This window comes from Stomoxys calcitrans, chromosome 5, assembly GCF_963082655.1.
Source record: "Stomoxys calcitrans chromosome 5, idStoCalc2.1, whole genome shotgun sequence".
NCBI lineage: Eukaryota > Metazoa > Arthropoda > Insecta > Diptera > Muscidae > Stomoxys > Stomoxys calcitrans.
In genome coordinates this window covers 41,642,043-41,659,404 of record NC_081556.1, presented here as the reverse complement: position 1 = coordinate 41,659,404, position 17,362 = coordinate 41,642,043, and the positions used below count along the sequence as shown (strand labels likewise).

At 38.5% G+C, this 17,362-nt stretch overlaps 2 protein-coding genes across 5 annotated transcripts; one reads left to right on the top strand and one right to left on the bottom strand.

Annotated features, from left to right (window-relative positions):
• Positions 1-1,268: 1,268 nt before the first annotated feature.
• Positions 1,269-3,545, bottom strand: LOC106095348 (T-complex protein 1 subunit theta). The gene is made up of 3 exons (XM_013262583.2): positions 3,407-3,545; positions 2,133-3,163; positions 1,269-2,074 (listed from the first exon to the last, which is right to left on the bottom strand). Exons 1-3 carry the CDS (start codon positions 3,464-3,466, stop codon positions 1,525-1,527), a joined length of 1,641 nt encoding a protein of 546 aa, XP_013118037.1. The 5' UTR covers positions 3,467-3,545; the 3' UTR covers positions 1,269-1,524.
• Positions 3,546-4,565: 1,020 nt separating this feature from the next.
• LOC106094913 (serendipity locus protein alpha) lies at positions 4,566-13,630 on the top strand. Of its 4 annotated transcripts, none has more exons than XR_009398576.1 (6): positions 4,566-4,726; positions 4,800-4,982; positions 7,596-8,265; positions 8,342-9,196; positions 9,250-9,379; positions 12,991-13,074. XR_009398576.1 is itself a non-coding variant. In XM_059370318.1 (6 exons), the coding sequence occupies exons 1-6, from the start codon at positions 4,625-4,627 to the stop codon at positions 13,065-13,067; spliced, it is 1,965 nt and encodes a 654-aa protein (XP_059226301.1). In that variant the 5' UTR covers positions 4,566-4,624; the 3' UTR covers positions 13,068-13,630. The 4 variants fall into 4 exon arrangements, 3 of the variants coding, with proteins under 3 accessions (XP_059226301.1, XP_059226300.1, XP_013117601.2); XM_059370318.1 differs by having other exon boundaries at positions 4,824-4,982; positions 9,278-9,379; positions 12,991-13,630; XM_059370317.1 differs by having other exon boundaries at positions 9,278-9,379; positions 12,991-13,630.
• The last annotated feature ends 3,732 nt before the right edge of the window (positions 13,631-17,362 follow it).

The following is a 17,362-nucleotide window of genomic DNA, read 5'->3' as shown; positions in this document are numbered from 1 at the left end:
ACCGATTTGCCAATACGGGGTCTGAAGCCCATAAAAGCTGTATTTATTCCCGATTTCGCTGAAATTTGGGTCCCCTCATTCGACCCAAATATGGTTCATGGCCAAGAATATTTTACTGAAAACTCTCTCCATCCAAAGTTGAAGAAATTGGTTTAAGATTTTCTCCTCTTCCATATGTCCAACAGTGGGAAATAGCCAAGAATATTTTACTTAAACATCTCTTTGCCGTCCAAAGTTGGACAAATTAGACGGCTTTTGGCCGGTTTTAAAGTTATTCTCCTCTTCCATATGTGTAACAGAGGTAAATAGCCAAGAATATTTTACTTAAAACTATCTTTGAACAAAGTTGAACAAATTTGCAGGCTTTCGGCTGGTTTTAAGAGTTTCTCCTCTTAATTTTTGTTTTTGAATTGTTACATAAATAAAATGAAAAATATTAAACTGTTAATTTTTATGTGCCAGAAAGCTCTTGAAGCAAGCGTTTCAATGACGTAAAAATCGGTTGGAAACCTCCCGAGTTATTCCATAGTTTTGACCGACCTTTTCGAAGCCTATTTCTCAAGACCCAGGTCCTTCCCCTGGACATTTTTTATATTATTGAAATCAGCACGCCAGACTGTACAAGATATGTCATTTTCAGAGGAATCGGTGAGGGACCAGTAAACTACTACTTACCAATGAAAGGTCCACATGGTTTCTAGTTTACCCAGTTTTTTGGCCTGTGGTTCCTGAGCCTGCTATCCATTTGGCACACAGTCCACCAAAACGTGGATCCTAAAATCACCTTAAGGAGCCCTATGGCATACTGTCCTGTCCTCTCTAACATAGCAGACAATATGTCACCCGGCCCTGTTGATAATAAATGAATTTACGGCCCAAGCTATATATCCCTCTTTCATTATGTCCTCAACCGCAGATAGTGCCTCAGCATTGTACACCAGAGATATCGATACCATCCGAATACCTCCAACCGCTGGCCACGCCTGAGCACCCAGCCAAGGAGGTTTGAGTTCTTAGACAGCTCCCGGCGGAACCTCCAGGTCTCCTTTATGGATTCCTTGGCCTATTTCACCTCGTTATTGTACTTGTCAAGGAACTCCTGGTATAGATCCCACACCAATGCCACAAATCACTTTAATTTTTTTTTTGTATTAAAATTTAAAATTTTACGTTTCCATGGCTATAAACTCTTCAAAAAAGCTTTAGTTTTATTTGAAAAATTTTATTTGTTCAATATTATATTTTTTTTAGTTGCAAAATGATAGTTATTTCCATAGATACCATCTTGCAATAGTTTGGATGAATATTTATTAGTAAAATCTTAGAAAAAAATACAATGAAAAGGTATAGGAAGGAAGGCATTAACAGAAAGTATTTAAGAAATAATTAATACATTACATGTGTTTTGTTGTTGTTAAGCGCAGAGTATAGATATGATGAGAAACCTAAAATATGTGTTAACATGAAACAAAATGCGAAATGTGAATATGATTCTGGGGTGGGTGGGTGATGGTGAGGGAATATTTAGCTCTCATCATCACTGCCAGCATTTTGACGAGGTTTAGGACCACCAGCCCGCTTGGCCATTATAATTTGATCCACTTTCAGCACTGTGGTGGCGGCACCGACGGCATACTTCATGCCCCAGTATTTTGATTGGAAGAGATCGTACACCTTGCTGGTTGTCACATCGATGGTTTCAGCTTTCTCAGCCTCAATGTTATAGCCGATATTTTTGCCTTTGGCATCCGTATGGGCCAAATACAATTGATTTACTACATCTGTGCCATTAACACCAGTGTTTTCGGACAAGGCCTTGGGGAAAACCTCTAAGGCAGCTGCAAATTTACGTACGGCATATTGTTCCAGGCCAGGCAATGTATCAGCATAGGCAGCGATTTGTGTAGCCAATTCTATTTCAACAGCGCCAGCGCCTGGCACATAGCGGCCATCTCGAGATAGACATTTGAAGTTATTAACACCATCATCTATGGCTCTTTCAATATCATCCAAGAAATTGTCAGTGGCACCACGAATTACAATTGTGGCAATGCGTGAATCCTTGCCATCGTTTCTAAAAACAAAAAATGAATAAGCCCTTGTTCAATCTTGCCGGTACTCATCACTATTACCTGAATGCCACAACTGTGGTGTCGCCCAACTCTTCGATGCATACTTTATCGCAATAGCCCAACTCCTCTTGGCTTGGAGTTGTGATGCGTGGCAGCACAGTACCATTGACAGCTCTAGCCAAACGTCTCAAGTCAAATTTGGAATTTAAACGCACAGCCATAAGACCATACTTGTTTAGGAAATGCAAAGCCATATCTCCCACCTTGCCACCTGAGACCACAACCTTGGCGCCAGTCTCAGCAATGGCTTTGATTTGAGATTCCAAAAGATTTTCCTCACCAGACGAGAAGTTCATGAGTTCATCAGCAGATTTTATCAGCACGGTGCCCTTGGTTTCAGTCTGGATAATGTCAATAGGACAAGAGAAAATGGCTACCTTGGTCTTTTCGGCAAAGGTGACATCACCTTCAACGAAACGTTTGAATACCATACCATGTACCACCTCTGATTTGGACAAACCACTGCCCAAAATCTTGCATACACGAATATTGTCCACATTGAAAGTGCCTTTGTCGGGCAATATAGATACACAAGCCTTGGCAACCAAGTCTGTCAGGAAGTCCTCCTGTCCATATTGTTTGGACATAAGAGCCGATTTCATGCATTCCTTTACTTGCTTGACATCGCGGTAATCCTTGATTTCATGGCAAACTAGCTTAGGTAAGATCTCCAGGGCCTTATCCAAAGCCCGTTCATAGCCTTCAGAGATTTCGGCTGTGGTAATGCCCAAACGCAAAAGTTCTTCGGCTTTCTCTAACAAAGCCCCGGCAAATATAACAACAAAATTGGTACCATCGCCCACCTCGGCATCTTGAATCTGGCTGGCCATGACCATTAATTTTGCTGCTGGATGTTCAACATCCAACTCACGCATTATAGTGCCGGCATCACTGGTGACAAATTGTTTCTCAATGTGGTTGATTATCATTTTGTTCATGCCATTTGGTCCGTAGGCGGAGCGCATGGTCTGAGCAAATTCCTTGCAGGCAGTGATGTTACGGTAGACTGCTTCCTCCAAGCCACTGTACATCTTTGGAAAAGAAAACAAAAATATAACCCATTATTATTACAAAATAAGTAACTTTTATATTTTAATTGTTTAATTTGCTAAGTATCAAACCCCATGATGACTCAGATCATTCATGGGGAGGGGGTTGTTGCGTGCAGCTGTTTAAAAAGACCGCATGACATACGGTTTATATTTTACAAGTTTTTCTATAATATTCCACATATTTTGCAAAACTCCCTTTAAGGGTCATTAAATTTAACTTACCCGAGCTCCTTCTTTGAGCATCTGCGAAACTCCGGGTGCTTTTGGAACAGATAAAGCCATTTTTATTCACAGATTTTTTGATTATTGGACTACAGAAACTTGTCAGAAAACAAAATCAACTAACCTCACTTGCTTGCATTGGTTACTCTATTGAAAGGAATGGTTACTTAAATATTGACTGGTTACTTTCTAGAATAATCGAAAAGACGCGTTTTTAAAAGGTCGAACAGATTATAATCTATACAACTTGTTGGACGACGGTTAATGCCAAAACATAACCGTCGTCCGGTTAATGATTTGGCATTTGTGCGTCGCGTTGCAAAAATGCAACTCTGCACACAAATAACAAAAAACAACGTGGAAAAGTTTAGAATGTTCAACGTTGACGCTTGAAAGCAAGTGATAACATGATATAACGAATAGGTAGAATCTAGCAAACAGCTGAGTACAAATCTTCTCGCGAAGTACACTCTCTGTTAAGCAATTTTCATAACATTCCGTTCTGTGTGTATTATACCTGAGACCCTACACACACAACGAAAAGTGGCGCGAACTAGTTACATACACAAAATGAGAGTTGTACTAATCACTGATTTTGAAAGATAGTTCACTCAATATTACCTGACAGAAGAAAGAATGCAATTACAAGCCGTTGAAAAAATTTGTCAACGCCGACTATATGAAAAATCCGCAATTACTTTTTGGGCAACCCAATAGTACCAGCTTTAATTTCCTTATTTACTCATGACTGAATTAAGGAGGTTGGCTCACTTGCCCATCAACAGTTTAATCAATGATACAACCCTGTGGCGATGGTGGCGCAAATTCCAACTAGGCTGTAAAATTTCTGGACATTTCCTAATTGACATTCTTGTTATTATTTGCATGGTCAAGTGTAGCAGCCACAAGACCAAAAGATATATGATTATACAGGTGTAAATTATTTACAAAACAACAAACAACAGAACAAAATGTGAAAAAATTCTAAAAACCAAACCAAGCATAGTTGGATTTGGATACAACTCATACATTGGACAATTCCATCAGCTGGGTAAGTCAGTTAACCTTATTTAGTGAACCCTGCAATTATGGAGCTAACTCTTTAGTAACCCTGTTTACCGGTGTTACCCGTGTCAGCTGAAGAATACTACTTAAAAATGCAGCTCTTGTTGGCCAACAAAATTTAAAATCAACAACAGGCGCATTTTTTCTGAATCGATGCAAAAAATGGATGAAACAAATGCTGATCAACTGATTATACTGTTGTCGAGGTGTCGAACCTTAATAAATAAAGGATGCTTAACGCTGCAAGGATTAAATGTAAGTCAAGGGTACGGCAGTGCCCTTTCTTATTATTCAGAACATGTGGATGAGAGTCTGTATGCACTTTCAGAATTTCTGTTTGGAATTTTTAAAGCTATCGGAAAAACTTCATGTCTTTCTGGCTGAGTGCAATGAAATTGTATGCAAAAGCCCCATGGAAATTGTATACCTTTGTCTGACTCAAATTATAACCTGTATAAAAAATATGGAAAGGACTATTAACTCGGAGAAATTAGAAGGCACGAGTATATCGGTAAGGAATATTTATAATTTTTGACGAGTACCTATGTATGTATATATCAGAAAACGGTTTGAATGCCATTTTCATTGCCTATGAGTCCTTACTTAAAAACAGCAGCATTCAACAGTTTTCATAGAAAGAGAATATAACGAAACCCGTTCATTGCATGTCTTTTGTTTATCTCACTTAACACTCTCAAAGGCAACGAATATGCTGCGTTGATTGAATAAAGCCTTATAGCCTTCAAAGAGAATATTGTTAAATACTTCGTTAATTTCTGTTGTACCCACCACCATAGAATGGGCAAAGGTATTCCGAAAGATAATGCCAAAAGAATTTTGGACCCATGTGTCTGGGGTGCCGCCCTGCACCCAAAAGAACTCTAAACGAACATATAGATAAATGTGAAATTTTAATAAAAGGGATTTGGCAGTGGGTTTGTATATTTGTTGGTTTACTATAGACTCAAAAACGGCTGAAAGGAGTAAAAGGTTATATATTTTTATGATATCGGAAAGGGGTCGGACCCTTCTCCTTACCCCAAAAGCAATACTCAAAATAGAAATGGCCCGATCGGGAACATGGAACTCAAGTGAAAAGTATTTGAGAGTAGAGTACGAATTTGATATTAAAAATTGGGTCCAAATAGTCGCCCCGACCACAAACCCCCTCAAATAGGCATATTCGACGATCATGACAATATGGGACTCAATTAAAAGCTATTCAATAGTAGATTACGAATACAGTCTGGAAGGAGGAACAGCTATATAGTTCGTTGATATCGGAAGCGGACCCTCCCCCATAACACAAAAGCACCGCCCAAAAATAAAATTAGCCCGATCGGAATAATATGGGGCTAAAAATAAAAGCTATTAAAGAGTGGAGTACGAATTTGATGTTAAAGATTGGGCCCAAGTATCTAAACCCATATTGGCCTATAATGGCAATATGGTACTCAAATGAAAATTATTTTTAAGTAAAACACGAATATGGTATTAAAATGCGTGTGGAATTATCTGGGACCGCTATTCTCCAAAATTCGCTTAAAAACAAGTAAACAGACCGCGCATACAATATGGGACGCAAATGAAGGGTATTTAAAAGTAGAGCGCCAAACGCATCTATTTTCAGGATCAAGTGTCTGGGTGACCACCACCCCATCCCCCCAAACACCCCAAAAGGCGGACATATTTATCGATCTTGGCAATATGGGACTCAAAAGAAATGTGTTTAAGGGTAGAACCCACATTTGGTATCCAATTCTGGTGCCAAAAGTTTGACCCCCACATGAATGTCATGATTGGCCAGTTAACCTATTTGGGGTGGTTTTAGGGTTAGAGCACCATCCAGGTACTTGGACACAAATTTTAGTCTCATATGTGTAATCTACTTAAAAATGCCTTTGATTTGAACTCCATGTAGCCATGATCAGCTATGTTATGATTTGGGGACTGGTTTAGGAATTTGGAGCTGCTCCCATTTTTGACTTAATTTTTAATGCCATATTCGGAGTCTACTCCCAAATACCAATCATTTGAGTCCAATATTGGCATGATCGTCCAAAATGCCTTTTGGGGCGGTTTTAGGCTTGGCACAGTTTTGGGCTTGGTCCGGCCCCTTAGATACTTGGACACAATTTTTAATATAATACTCGTACTCCACTCTCAAATACCTTTTATTTCAGTTTCATATTGTCCCAATCGGTCCACTTTATTTATACAAACTAAATTTAGGGCATAACTTCTGTCAAGTTAGCAAAATTAAAGCTTCTAGGCACCGAACAAGGATAATCGAGAGACCGGTTTATATTGGAGCTATATCAGGTTATAGACTCATTTGGACCGTACTTGGCACAGTTGTTGGAAGTTGGAAGTCGCATGCAAAATTTCAACCAAATCGGACAAAAATTGGGGCTCAAGAAGTCAGGTTATAGGCCGATTTAGATCGTACTTGGCACAGTTGTTGGGAGTCATAGGAGAACACTATGTGGAAAATGTCGGCCAGATCGGTTTATATAGGAGCTATATCAGGTTATTGATCGATTTAAACTGTACTCGGCAAAGTTGATGGAAGACATGACAGAACACCACATATAAAATTTCAGCCAAATCGGATGAAAATTACGGCTTCCAGGGGCTTAAGAAGTCAAATCGGGAGATCGGTTAATATGGGAGCTATATCCAAACCTGAACCGATATGGCCCATTTGCAATCCCCAACGAGCTACATCAATATTAAGTATCTGTGCAAATTTACAAGCGACTAGCTATACGCGTTTGATCGCTATCGTAATTTCGACAGACGGACATGACTAGAGCGAATCAGAATATCGAGACTATCCAGAATATATATAACCTTTATGGGGTCGCAGATCAATATTTCGAGGTGTTACAAATGGAATGACTAGGTTAGTATAACCCATCCTATAATGGTGGGTATAAAAAGCAATCATCAAAAAACGAATGCGTTTGAAAGCTACAGCATTACTTGTTAATGTTGAATGAAGGCAAGTCAAAAGCAAGGAAAATGTGAACGCGTTTTAAAAGCGAATGGTGGCAATCTGTTCTCTGGTATATATGTATGTAAACGAATGAAAAATTAAAACTGATTTTGTTTTTAAACAAAGAATGCCCGGCAACATTTTCTTGAGCGTATACTATGGTGTCTAGATCGCTTGCGTGCGACCATAAGGATATTAAAATCGAAGGGTTCGCCGCTTGCAATGCTGTCAGAAGACAATACATTTGTTGATCTCATGGATATGGCATTGGATCAATTGATGCCCTATACCACGTACATAGATGGAGACAAAACTGATGAAAATTGTGATGTTAGGTCGTCGGAAAGCCACTCGAAAGCAATTGTAGATAGTAAAGAAATACGTGCGAATATTGATCTGATTTTGAGCCATACATTGGCTTTTGCCAATGTTGCTCTAAAACAAGATAAGAAAGCTTTGAGCGCCCTGTGTCAGAAAGTTTTACGCGAATGCATTGCATTTGAAGAGGAATGTGCAGAGACATCCCAGACAGATAGTAATCGTAAGATCAAGAGTATTTCTCTTGAGAATGCCTTATACCAGTTGGAAGACTATATAAATGAGTCACTATTACGATTGGTATTCAGCTGTTTCCTGGACTTTAATAAATTGTCTGTGGACAAATTGCGTTCGGTTATCATGGCGAAACATCCCGATGATCCTGAACTGGATGGTCTTATAGCAGATTTTGATGTCAATATAGATCGCACTACACAGATTGGTATGTTTGCTATAGCCTTCGCATCGAATGTCCGCAGTAAGTTGTGTTTCACATAAATATGTACGAGTATTCGACATATTGTATTAAAATAATATGCTATTTAATTTTTCAGTAAAAACTATTGTACGTAGCTGTTTGGCTTCGTTTGAGGCCTTGGACTCTTGCATTATACCCTCACTGCAAGCCAAAGTCAATTCCAATTTATATGCCAAGATCTTGGAGAATCACTTTAATGAAGAGGTGTCAAATTTTAAACAAGCTATCCAGGAGATTATAGACAGTCATGCCTTCACATCCTGCTATTACGATTTACTGGGCCAAGCCATCAAAAAAAACGTTAAAGACTATGACAAAGAATCTCTTAAGGATGTCACTAAAATGGGTGAATTTCTGTGCGACCACTTTCAAATGGCTGTCAATCAAAAGGAGATGCGTCAGCACGCTAATCGTTTGGAAATTTTTAATAAATTTTCTCTAATGTTGCGCGAATGTCAAGCCATACTGGCATGCTCTGAAACAGAAAATGTTCAGACCCAACGTATTATGAAAAGATTTAAAATTTTACATTCAATAGTAAGAAAATTCATGGATGAACTTGGGGGAAAATCCTCGCACAGCCATCCTTTGAATGCTTCAACGAGTTCGCAGGTGTTTATAATGTCAGATGAACTCAGTGATTCACAGCGTATGTTTGCTTCGATTGGTATATCACCTTCAATATGCAGTATATTGTATAATAATACACCTAAAAGGAATGAACGAAATCGACAGCGCTTAGCCAGCGATTCATTAAAGGCTAATTACTCGAAACTGCCTTTGGTGAGTCCAACAGCAGCGCCACTACCAGCACCACTGCCACAGATACCAATTGCTTTACAACATCCCTCTGGAGTAAATCCTATGTTCACAAAAAGTGTGAAGAACAATGTACCAGGACTTCATATGAATCGCTTAAGCATACGTAGAAGTGAGTGTTTCATTAAAATTTTAAATGTTTTATATATGTAGAAATATTAATAGTGTTTAATGCTATATCGTTCATTTTCAGAGGAAAGCCTGCGCAAGGCCATGTTTAAAAGACAAAAATCAAATGAAACTGAAGAATTGTATGGAATATACAAAAATAGTTCAGGAAGTTTGCAAATAAGTGGTAAGTTAGAAAAACTGGCTGTAATATTAGGAGAGATGGGTCCATTGATTATATTGCAGATCGGCTCAGAATCACTTTATGAATCTGTGTAGTCATGATCATTGTTGTTGTTGTAGCAGTAAGCTGTGTCTCATCCATTCTTCTGCTAGGTTCTGTTAAGACTAAGTTGGGGTGCGTTCAGAGGATCTGATCGAGTAGGATAGTTAAACAGATGGCGTTTGTCGTGTGTCGGCAGGTAGTGGTTTAATCTAAAGTAGATGTCATCAAAGAGGGGGTCCAAAGCAATGATCGTACTATCGTCCGCATATAATGCGATCGCAATGCCGTATTGGGGGGGTGTAAAATAGACGAGAGGTAGAGATTAAACAGTGTCGGATATATGCAGCCCTATTCTGAATATCAATTCCCTGGGAGTTTTTTCCCTATTCCCTTTTCCCCTATTCTGAATAACAATTTTCTGGGAGTTTGTTCCCTACTCCCTTTTCCCTTATTCTCTAAACAAACTTCGAAAATGGGAAATGTCTCCCAGGGAAAAAAGTGGGTATTCTGAATCGAAATAAAAGGGAGAACGAGACGATAAAATTTGGGAAAAATTCCCCTAAACAAATGGAAGGGAGTTAGTATAAAAAATTATGAACTGGTTGTTTTTATAAAAAAAAATAATGCAAAAAATGCAAATTTTGTCCATGAACATGCCGCAGTGCGACACCTCTTTGGAGAGAAGTTTTACATGGCATTGTAACTCACAAATGTTGCCAGCATTAGGAGGGGAAAACCACCGCTGAAAAATTTTTTCTGATGGTCTCGCCGGACATGCTAACCTCTGCGCTATGGTGGCCTCTTCTACCACTTCTTTTTACTTACGAACAATGTATTATGTACATAAATTATTTTTCACTTCACTTTCATCAGAAACAAGGACAAATTTTGTTAAGTTCTACCAGCTTTAATGTCATGTACCCACCACAGAAGGTTTGCATAAGTTTTTCAGATATATTGGCAATAAAAGGCGAAAATTGTAGAATTGGTATATGAATATACATTTGTATGTTGTTGTTGTTGTAGCAGTGTGTTGTAGACCGAGGCGACAGCTCTTTCCGATGAAGGACTTTATCGGGTCAATCCGGAACGTACATCCGGCTGCCACGGAGTTTTCATAGGTATCAAAATATGTGATTCATATTTGAATATCCTTAGACCCATATGTATAAAGAGATGTTGTAAAGTGAAACTAAAAATAGGCCCCTTATTATTGAGCTCAAAGTAGAATCAGGAAGCACTCATTGATATGCAAGAAGTCTTCTGCCTGTTTATTACATTACACTTCAGACGATCAGTTACTAAAGAATACTTGGTGCCACATTTGGAAACGTTTACGCCACAGGGATATAAATAAATCCATAGTCCAACAGCCGTCCCAACCAACAAGAAAAGCGCCCGCCGCCCCTAATTTCGATTAGGTATACTAGTTCTAGCTGCATAAATGTAGGTCTTCAGATAAAGCAGCGTATCAGGCAGACCACCACAGCGTTCATGACGACGTAGTCGAAGCAAACCTCTATATTATTCACCTAAGTAGTTCTGCCCGAGAACGATACGGTAGATTCAGCTACCTAAAGTCCTTTTGGCAATGGAATACGCCAACGTCCACCAGGCCACTCTGGCCAACGATTGTTGGATGAGGACCGAAAGTTGTGATCACTACACAGAAATTTCGTGACAGGCTGTAGGGCACATTGTGCACTATCAAAATACAAAAAGTAAAACAAACATTACAAAAGCAACACTAAACATGCTCAAAACATTTTAACAACCTTTATAACATATTTTTGGTTATTTTCCCATTTAAAGTTCTTTTTTCCAAAAAATTATAGTAAAATTTTTAGCCAAAATAAAACAGCTGAAGCCAAACAGCTGTTTTCGAAAATTCGAAATTCCCTCTCCCAAATGTTTCCTCTCCCCATTCAATCAGAATAGGAGGTTTTTATTCGGGGGAGAAATTAATTATCTGGGAGTTTATTCCCACGGAATTTTCAGAATTGGGCTGATATACCTGCCTGGGGGAACTCCCTGTTTCAATATACGGGGCTTGGCCTTTCAATTTCTAAATTCAACAAACGCCTAGCGACCATACAGAGAGTTCGTAATCCGGCCGGGGGCAAGTGTTAGTGATGGCCTCAAAATGCGTGTTGTTAGTTTTCAAGTGGTCCAAAGCCACCAGGACAGTCCTATCGCAAGCCTGGCCAGATTTAGAACACGCTTCATATGTGTGGAGACGGCTAAAGTAAAGTATTCAATGTGCTATGCAATCTGCGGAATCCAAGCTAATGTTAAGCAATTGGAAATTATCCATATAGGTCCGAGAGGAAGAGACCCTCAAGCGTTGTTGTTGTTGTAGTAGCAGTGTGTGGTACTGTGAGGCGGCAGCCCTTGCCGATGAAGGAATTCATCGGGTCAATCCGGTACATACAACCGGCTGACATGAGACCCTCAAGCGTATTAGCTACGAGCGAGAGTTCAGTCATTTCGAAAGGGACTAAACTGTAGACCACAGCTTGCCAATGCCGTCGCCTAAGTTACATTGCCTCAAGTGCTCTATCCATAAATTCCGCTTATGTTCGTTGACCACCCTATTGATTACCAAATTCAGTTCCCCGATTCTGGGTTCAGTAGTAGTAGTAGTCAGTAGTCAGCAGTGAATGCCACTAACGTCTGGGAGTACCGCTGGCTATGCCAGGAATTTCAAGGCAAAATTTTTACTTGAGGCTAGGTTATCATTGACCTAGTTAATTTCTTATAGTTTTTATACTTCAAGTATGTTCATGAATATATTTTTTGTGTATTACGGCCCGTCAGCCAATTTTTTCTACATGTAGATTTTTGTTTTAATTTTTTACTTATATTTGATTTTTTACCATTTCCATATCCTATAGACAATTTTATTCAGGTAGCTTGCCTTGTAATACAATTATTAGGCAGTGAGACTTTTTGTGTTGTATTGAAATTTCAAAATTTTGAATTTTTCAAAAATTGTTTACTCTAAACTAAATTTCAATAAAATTTTCGATGAAGAAAAACTAAAGAAAAACAATGTTGTAAAAAATTTTTTGAATTTAATTTTTTTCTGAAACATTTTCTATTATTTTGTACAAAGTCGGAGTCGAGAAATTTGCTTGACTCCGAATCCAAAATTACGACAGCTCTGAGCCTAATCCACGCTTCCTCAGCCCTAAGATCCTGTGCCGTCCTTCCCTGGACCTTGGGGATCGTAACCACTGGGCCTTGGAATCTTAGCTATACTGTGACCATAGCATATGCCCACATTCGTGTAGCGATTGTGGAAAGTGTCAATATTTCACAGGTTCTAGCAGTATACCGATTCCGTAGCATAGACAATGTCCATCAGATAATTATTTCTAGTCGGCTGACTGCAGACCCCTGGCCACACCTAATATGAAGCAGAAAACTATTGGTATAACAAACAATTACAATTTATTTATGGAGATTTAGGGTTATCAATTTGTTATGAGTAAATAATTTATGATTGAGCATTTTGAATATGCTCAAAAGCTAATCTTTTTTAAATGAATTGTTTTTTTTTCAATTTTCAGAAATTCTCGATCAACTAACGCGATTCAATTCGAGTTTCACTGAAAGTGTTCTCGATAAGAGTTTTATATCTAAGTAAAATATCAATGGTTTTTTAAAAATTATTTTAAGATTACTATTATCTAGAAATATTGTTAGATGATAATATTTGTTCTGTTATGTAATTGCATAAATAATTGAGATTTTTCAACGCCTCTTTAATGTTCGACTCTTCTATATCGTTTAGCTTGTTCAAAAGTCATTATTATAAACCAAAAGTTTTTGGTATTTATTTGTATAATTTTCGATGTATATTATTCGTCTTCTTTTGGACGTAATGGTTAAGTTCTAAAACGCTCTTTATACAAATAAAAAATTTTATCTACTTATACAAGCTGAACATAAATTATATATTATTAAATATATATTGTAAATGAAACATTTAAACTTACATTTTGTCTAAGAAAATTGTTTAGTATTTTTCCAAATTTCGTCTGCTTTCCCCGTTAGTTATAAATGTCGCATAACTAAACTATTTGGGGCATACAAACTTTTTGAGCTATATTGAGATTTTCAATTTTACATGGCGGTGTATGGAAAGGACATTCATTAAATCACAATACACATAATGCATTAATCCCGCATGGACCTATCTATACCTTAGTTGTAACTTTCGCATAACAAAAAATTTGGGACATACAAACATTTTAAGTTATATTGAGATTTCCGTAAAATCTACGTATTGCTTAGTTATAACTTTCGTATATGTAAACCATTTTTGGTTATAGCAGCTTTAGTAGTTCGTCACCGTTTGGTGTTGTTCCCAGTCCATAGCATGTCCTGTATGGAGGTAATATTTACCTTGTACTTCTCCAATACATCCGCCAGCGCATATACTATATATTCTCTATAGAGAGTGCGGACATTCCAGTTGCAGATCCGCAAATCATGGTCCTAATTTCGTTTGCGTGGGTCGTCAACGTTAGGGGGGGATCCGTTTTTACTATTCCTTTGTTTCTCACAATGATCCTTATAGTTTTCCGGGGGCGGGTAACTGACCCAGCGCCCAAACCGCATGGATTTTGTGGGATCGCACATATATCACTCGTTGTCGCTCGCCTCCAGCCGCCCCTAACCTGGGAAAAAACACTAATGTTGGTCATTGGTTATTTGAAGGCGCCAATATCTCGCCTTGTCATCTCGAGTATCATTGGCATTCAATATTTAATTAAGAGCCTGTTCCACCTGGCTTCTTACTGAGACTCTACTCTCGAAAATCGTTCTATGTCGGCAGCCGCATTTGTAGCTTCTTCGCATAAAAACAGAACTTTCCACAATACGCAACCTGTGGAAGCCCTCGGTAGCTTCCCGTGATAACGATGGACACCACACAAGACTGAGCTCAAAGTTCCAGCCTGTATGGGCTAATAGTTGTCCCGTGTCGGCCACTTAACAACTTTGATTGGATTTTTAAGCTTATCATAAATCCAAATTGCAAAATTGTTAATCAATAGTACAAATTCCTTTATAGGACCGATTTCAGCAAATTTTTTAATTGAATGTACAATTCAATTAATGCTCCTGTTCCTTAGTGTTCATGTGCAAAATGCACAAATTTCTTTATTGAACCTAATTTTTAATTTTTTCAGTGGAATGTTTTATAACACAACTAAAAACCTTTGCTGAATTCCATCAAAATCGGTTTAAAACGAGATATATCATCCATGTACTGGTACATATTGCCAATTTTCCACTTGCAGGGTATGTGGGTCCGGCCAACTTTTGGCGGTGCTTTTTTTTTTTGTTCTGTCTAAAAGTAGCAAATAAGCAGAAGTTTCTTTCCAAATTCTATTAATCCCCTATTTTACTATATGGGTTTTTTGATATCCATTAAATATCGGGATTTCCAATAAGGACTTGACAACCACTTTTTAAATAAAACGTAAACCATTTATTATCGGCTTGAGGTACAATCCAAACACATGTGAATGGAATTGGATCGTGCATATGGTCACCGCGGGCATATATGCATCTGTCAATACGTAGGAGGCAATTTTCGATGACTCGGCCACACATTTCAGCCAAAACGTTCAAAAAACAAGTAAAAGCGTGCTAAGTTCGGTCGGGCCGTATTTTGGGAACCCACCACCTTGGATTCTGATAAAAATTTATACAAAATAAATCTATTTGAATGGCATTATGTTGTTCTACATACCAAAATTCTGTCAAACCAGCAAAAATTAAAGCTTCTAGGAACCGAATAAGGATGATCCGGAGACCGGTTTATATGGGAGCTATATCAGGTTATAGGCCTATTTGGACCGTACTTGGCACAGTTATTGGAAGTCATAACAAAACACCACATGTCCAATTTTAGCTAAATCGGACAAAAATTGCGGCTTGTAAGGGCTCAGGAAGTCAAATCTGGAGATCGCTTTTTATGGGAGCTATATCAGTATGTAGACTGATTTAGACCCTATTTGGCACAGTTCGTCCTTTTTTCGTCATGGGAGAGGCACACTCAACCAAATTTGCTATTCAAGACAACAAAAATATTTGCTAAACCAGCAGTTTTTGTCTGCTGAAAATGGGAAAGTAGACATTACTGCTGTTTCAGCAAACATATGGCTGCCGTATTAGCAGACATTTCTTACTGCCATTTCAACTTACAATACAAAATCTGCTGTTTTGAGTACACAAGTCTGCTGAAAAAATTTATGCTACTTTTTATGTAGCATGTATGTGTAAAAGTGAACCGATCGGGACAATATGGGATTCAAATGAAAGGTATTCAAGAGAAGAGTCCGTATTTCGTAATAAAAGTTGGGTCCACGTACCTGGGGGGCCGCCCCAAACCCAAAACCCATTAAAATAGGTTTATTTGACGATCATGACAATATAGGAATCAAATAAAAGGTATTCGAGAGTAGATTACGAATATGGTCAGAAAGTAGGAATAGGCTTTATAATTTATTGACAACGGAAGGGGGGCGAACTCTCCACCGTTACCCTAAAAACACAAACCAAAATCAAAAGTAGTTCCATAAAGACAATATGGGTATCAAATGAAAAGTATGCAGGAGTAGATAACGAATCTGGCATACAAATCCACAAAAACGCCCAAAACCGGCGCATTAGCCATTCACGGATAATGGGACTGGGTTTGTTTGTTCCGTATAGGCTGAAAAACGGCAGAACCGATATTCTGGAAATTTTCGCATATTGTGTAGGTTGGTCTGAAAGTAAACATAGGCTATATAATTTTTCGGTATCGGAAGGGGGACGGACCCTCCCCCTTATGCCAAAAACACAATCCAAAAACAAAAGTGGACCGATCGGAACAATATAGGTATCAAATGAAAGGTATTGGAGAGTAGAATACGAATATGATGTTAAAATTTGAGTCTAAGTACCCATCGGGCCGCCTCAACCCCAAAACTCCCCCAAACAGACATATTGGACGTTTATTTCAATATGGGGCTCAAATGAAAGGTATTCGGGAGTAGATTTCGAATCTGGCATACAAAATCAGATCGAAGTATAGGGGGTCACGCCACCCCTCAAAAACGCCATTAGACCCATTATGACTATATTATACTTGGCTGAATCGATTTTCTTAAAATTTTCATTGATTGTGTACGTTTGTCTGGAAGGAAACATAGGCTATATAATTTTTAGATATCGGGTGTTTTTCCCCAAAAACGCCACCCATATCCGAAAGCGGTCCGATGGGCACAATTAGGGTATCGAATGAAAGGTATTGGAGACCAGAAAACGAATATGGTATTAAAATTAGGGTCCAAGTACACGGCGGGTCCCCCATGGGCACTGTTGGCAAATAAAAACCGAATAAATCGTAGTGGAGATTTTCTCAAATTAAGTGGATTTGGGCTCTAGTGGAAACATGGTTTTACATTTCTGCATCCTTTTGTATTGCGGAAAAAAGTATTTATAAAGAAAATAACTGTTTCTCGATAGCAACACACCAATCGAAAGCGATTTCGAACAAACGATAGGCGATATCGATTCTCGCTATAGAAAAATCTCAAAGTCGGTTGCCTTGATTGGGCCCCAGGTTCATATCTTCCAATTCAGGGCTAAAAAATGATCAGTGAGCATGGTGAGGTAGCGTTGTCCATTCATGGTTACGTGACTATTGGCAACATCGATGAGGAAGTATAGCCCAATGATGCCGACGGCATGCAAACCGCACCAAACAGTTACATTTTGTGGATGAAGTGTTGATTCGTGAATTCGTGATTTTCAACTGATCAATGACGCATATTTAGCTTTTTGACGAATTTATAAGGCCTAAATTGTGCTTCGTCACTGAGTAAACGCTTTTAACGTAGCAGTCACCGACTCCGAAATAATGGGCAGTACATTTTTATGAGT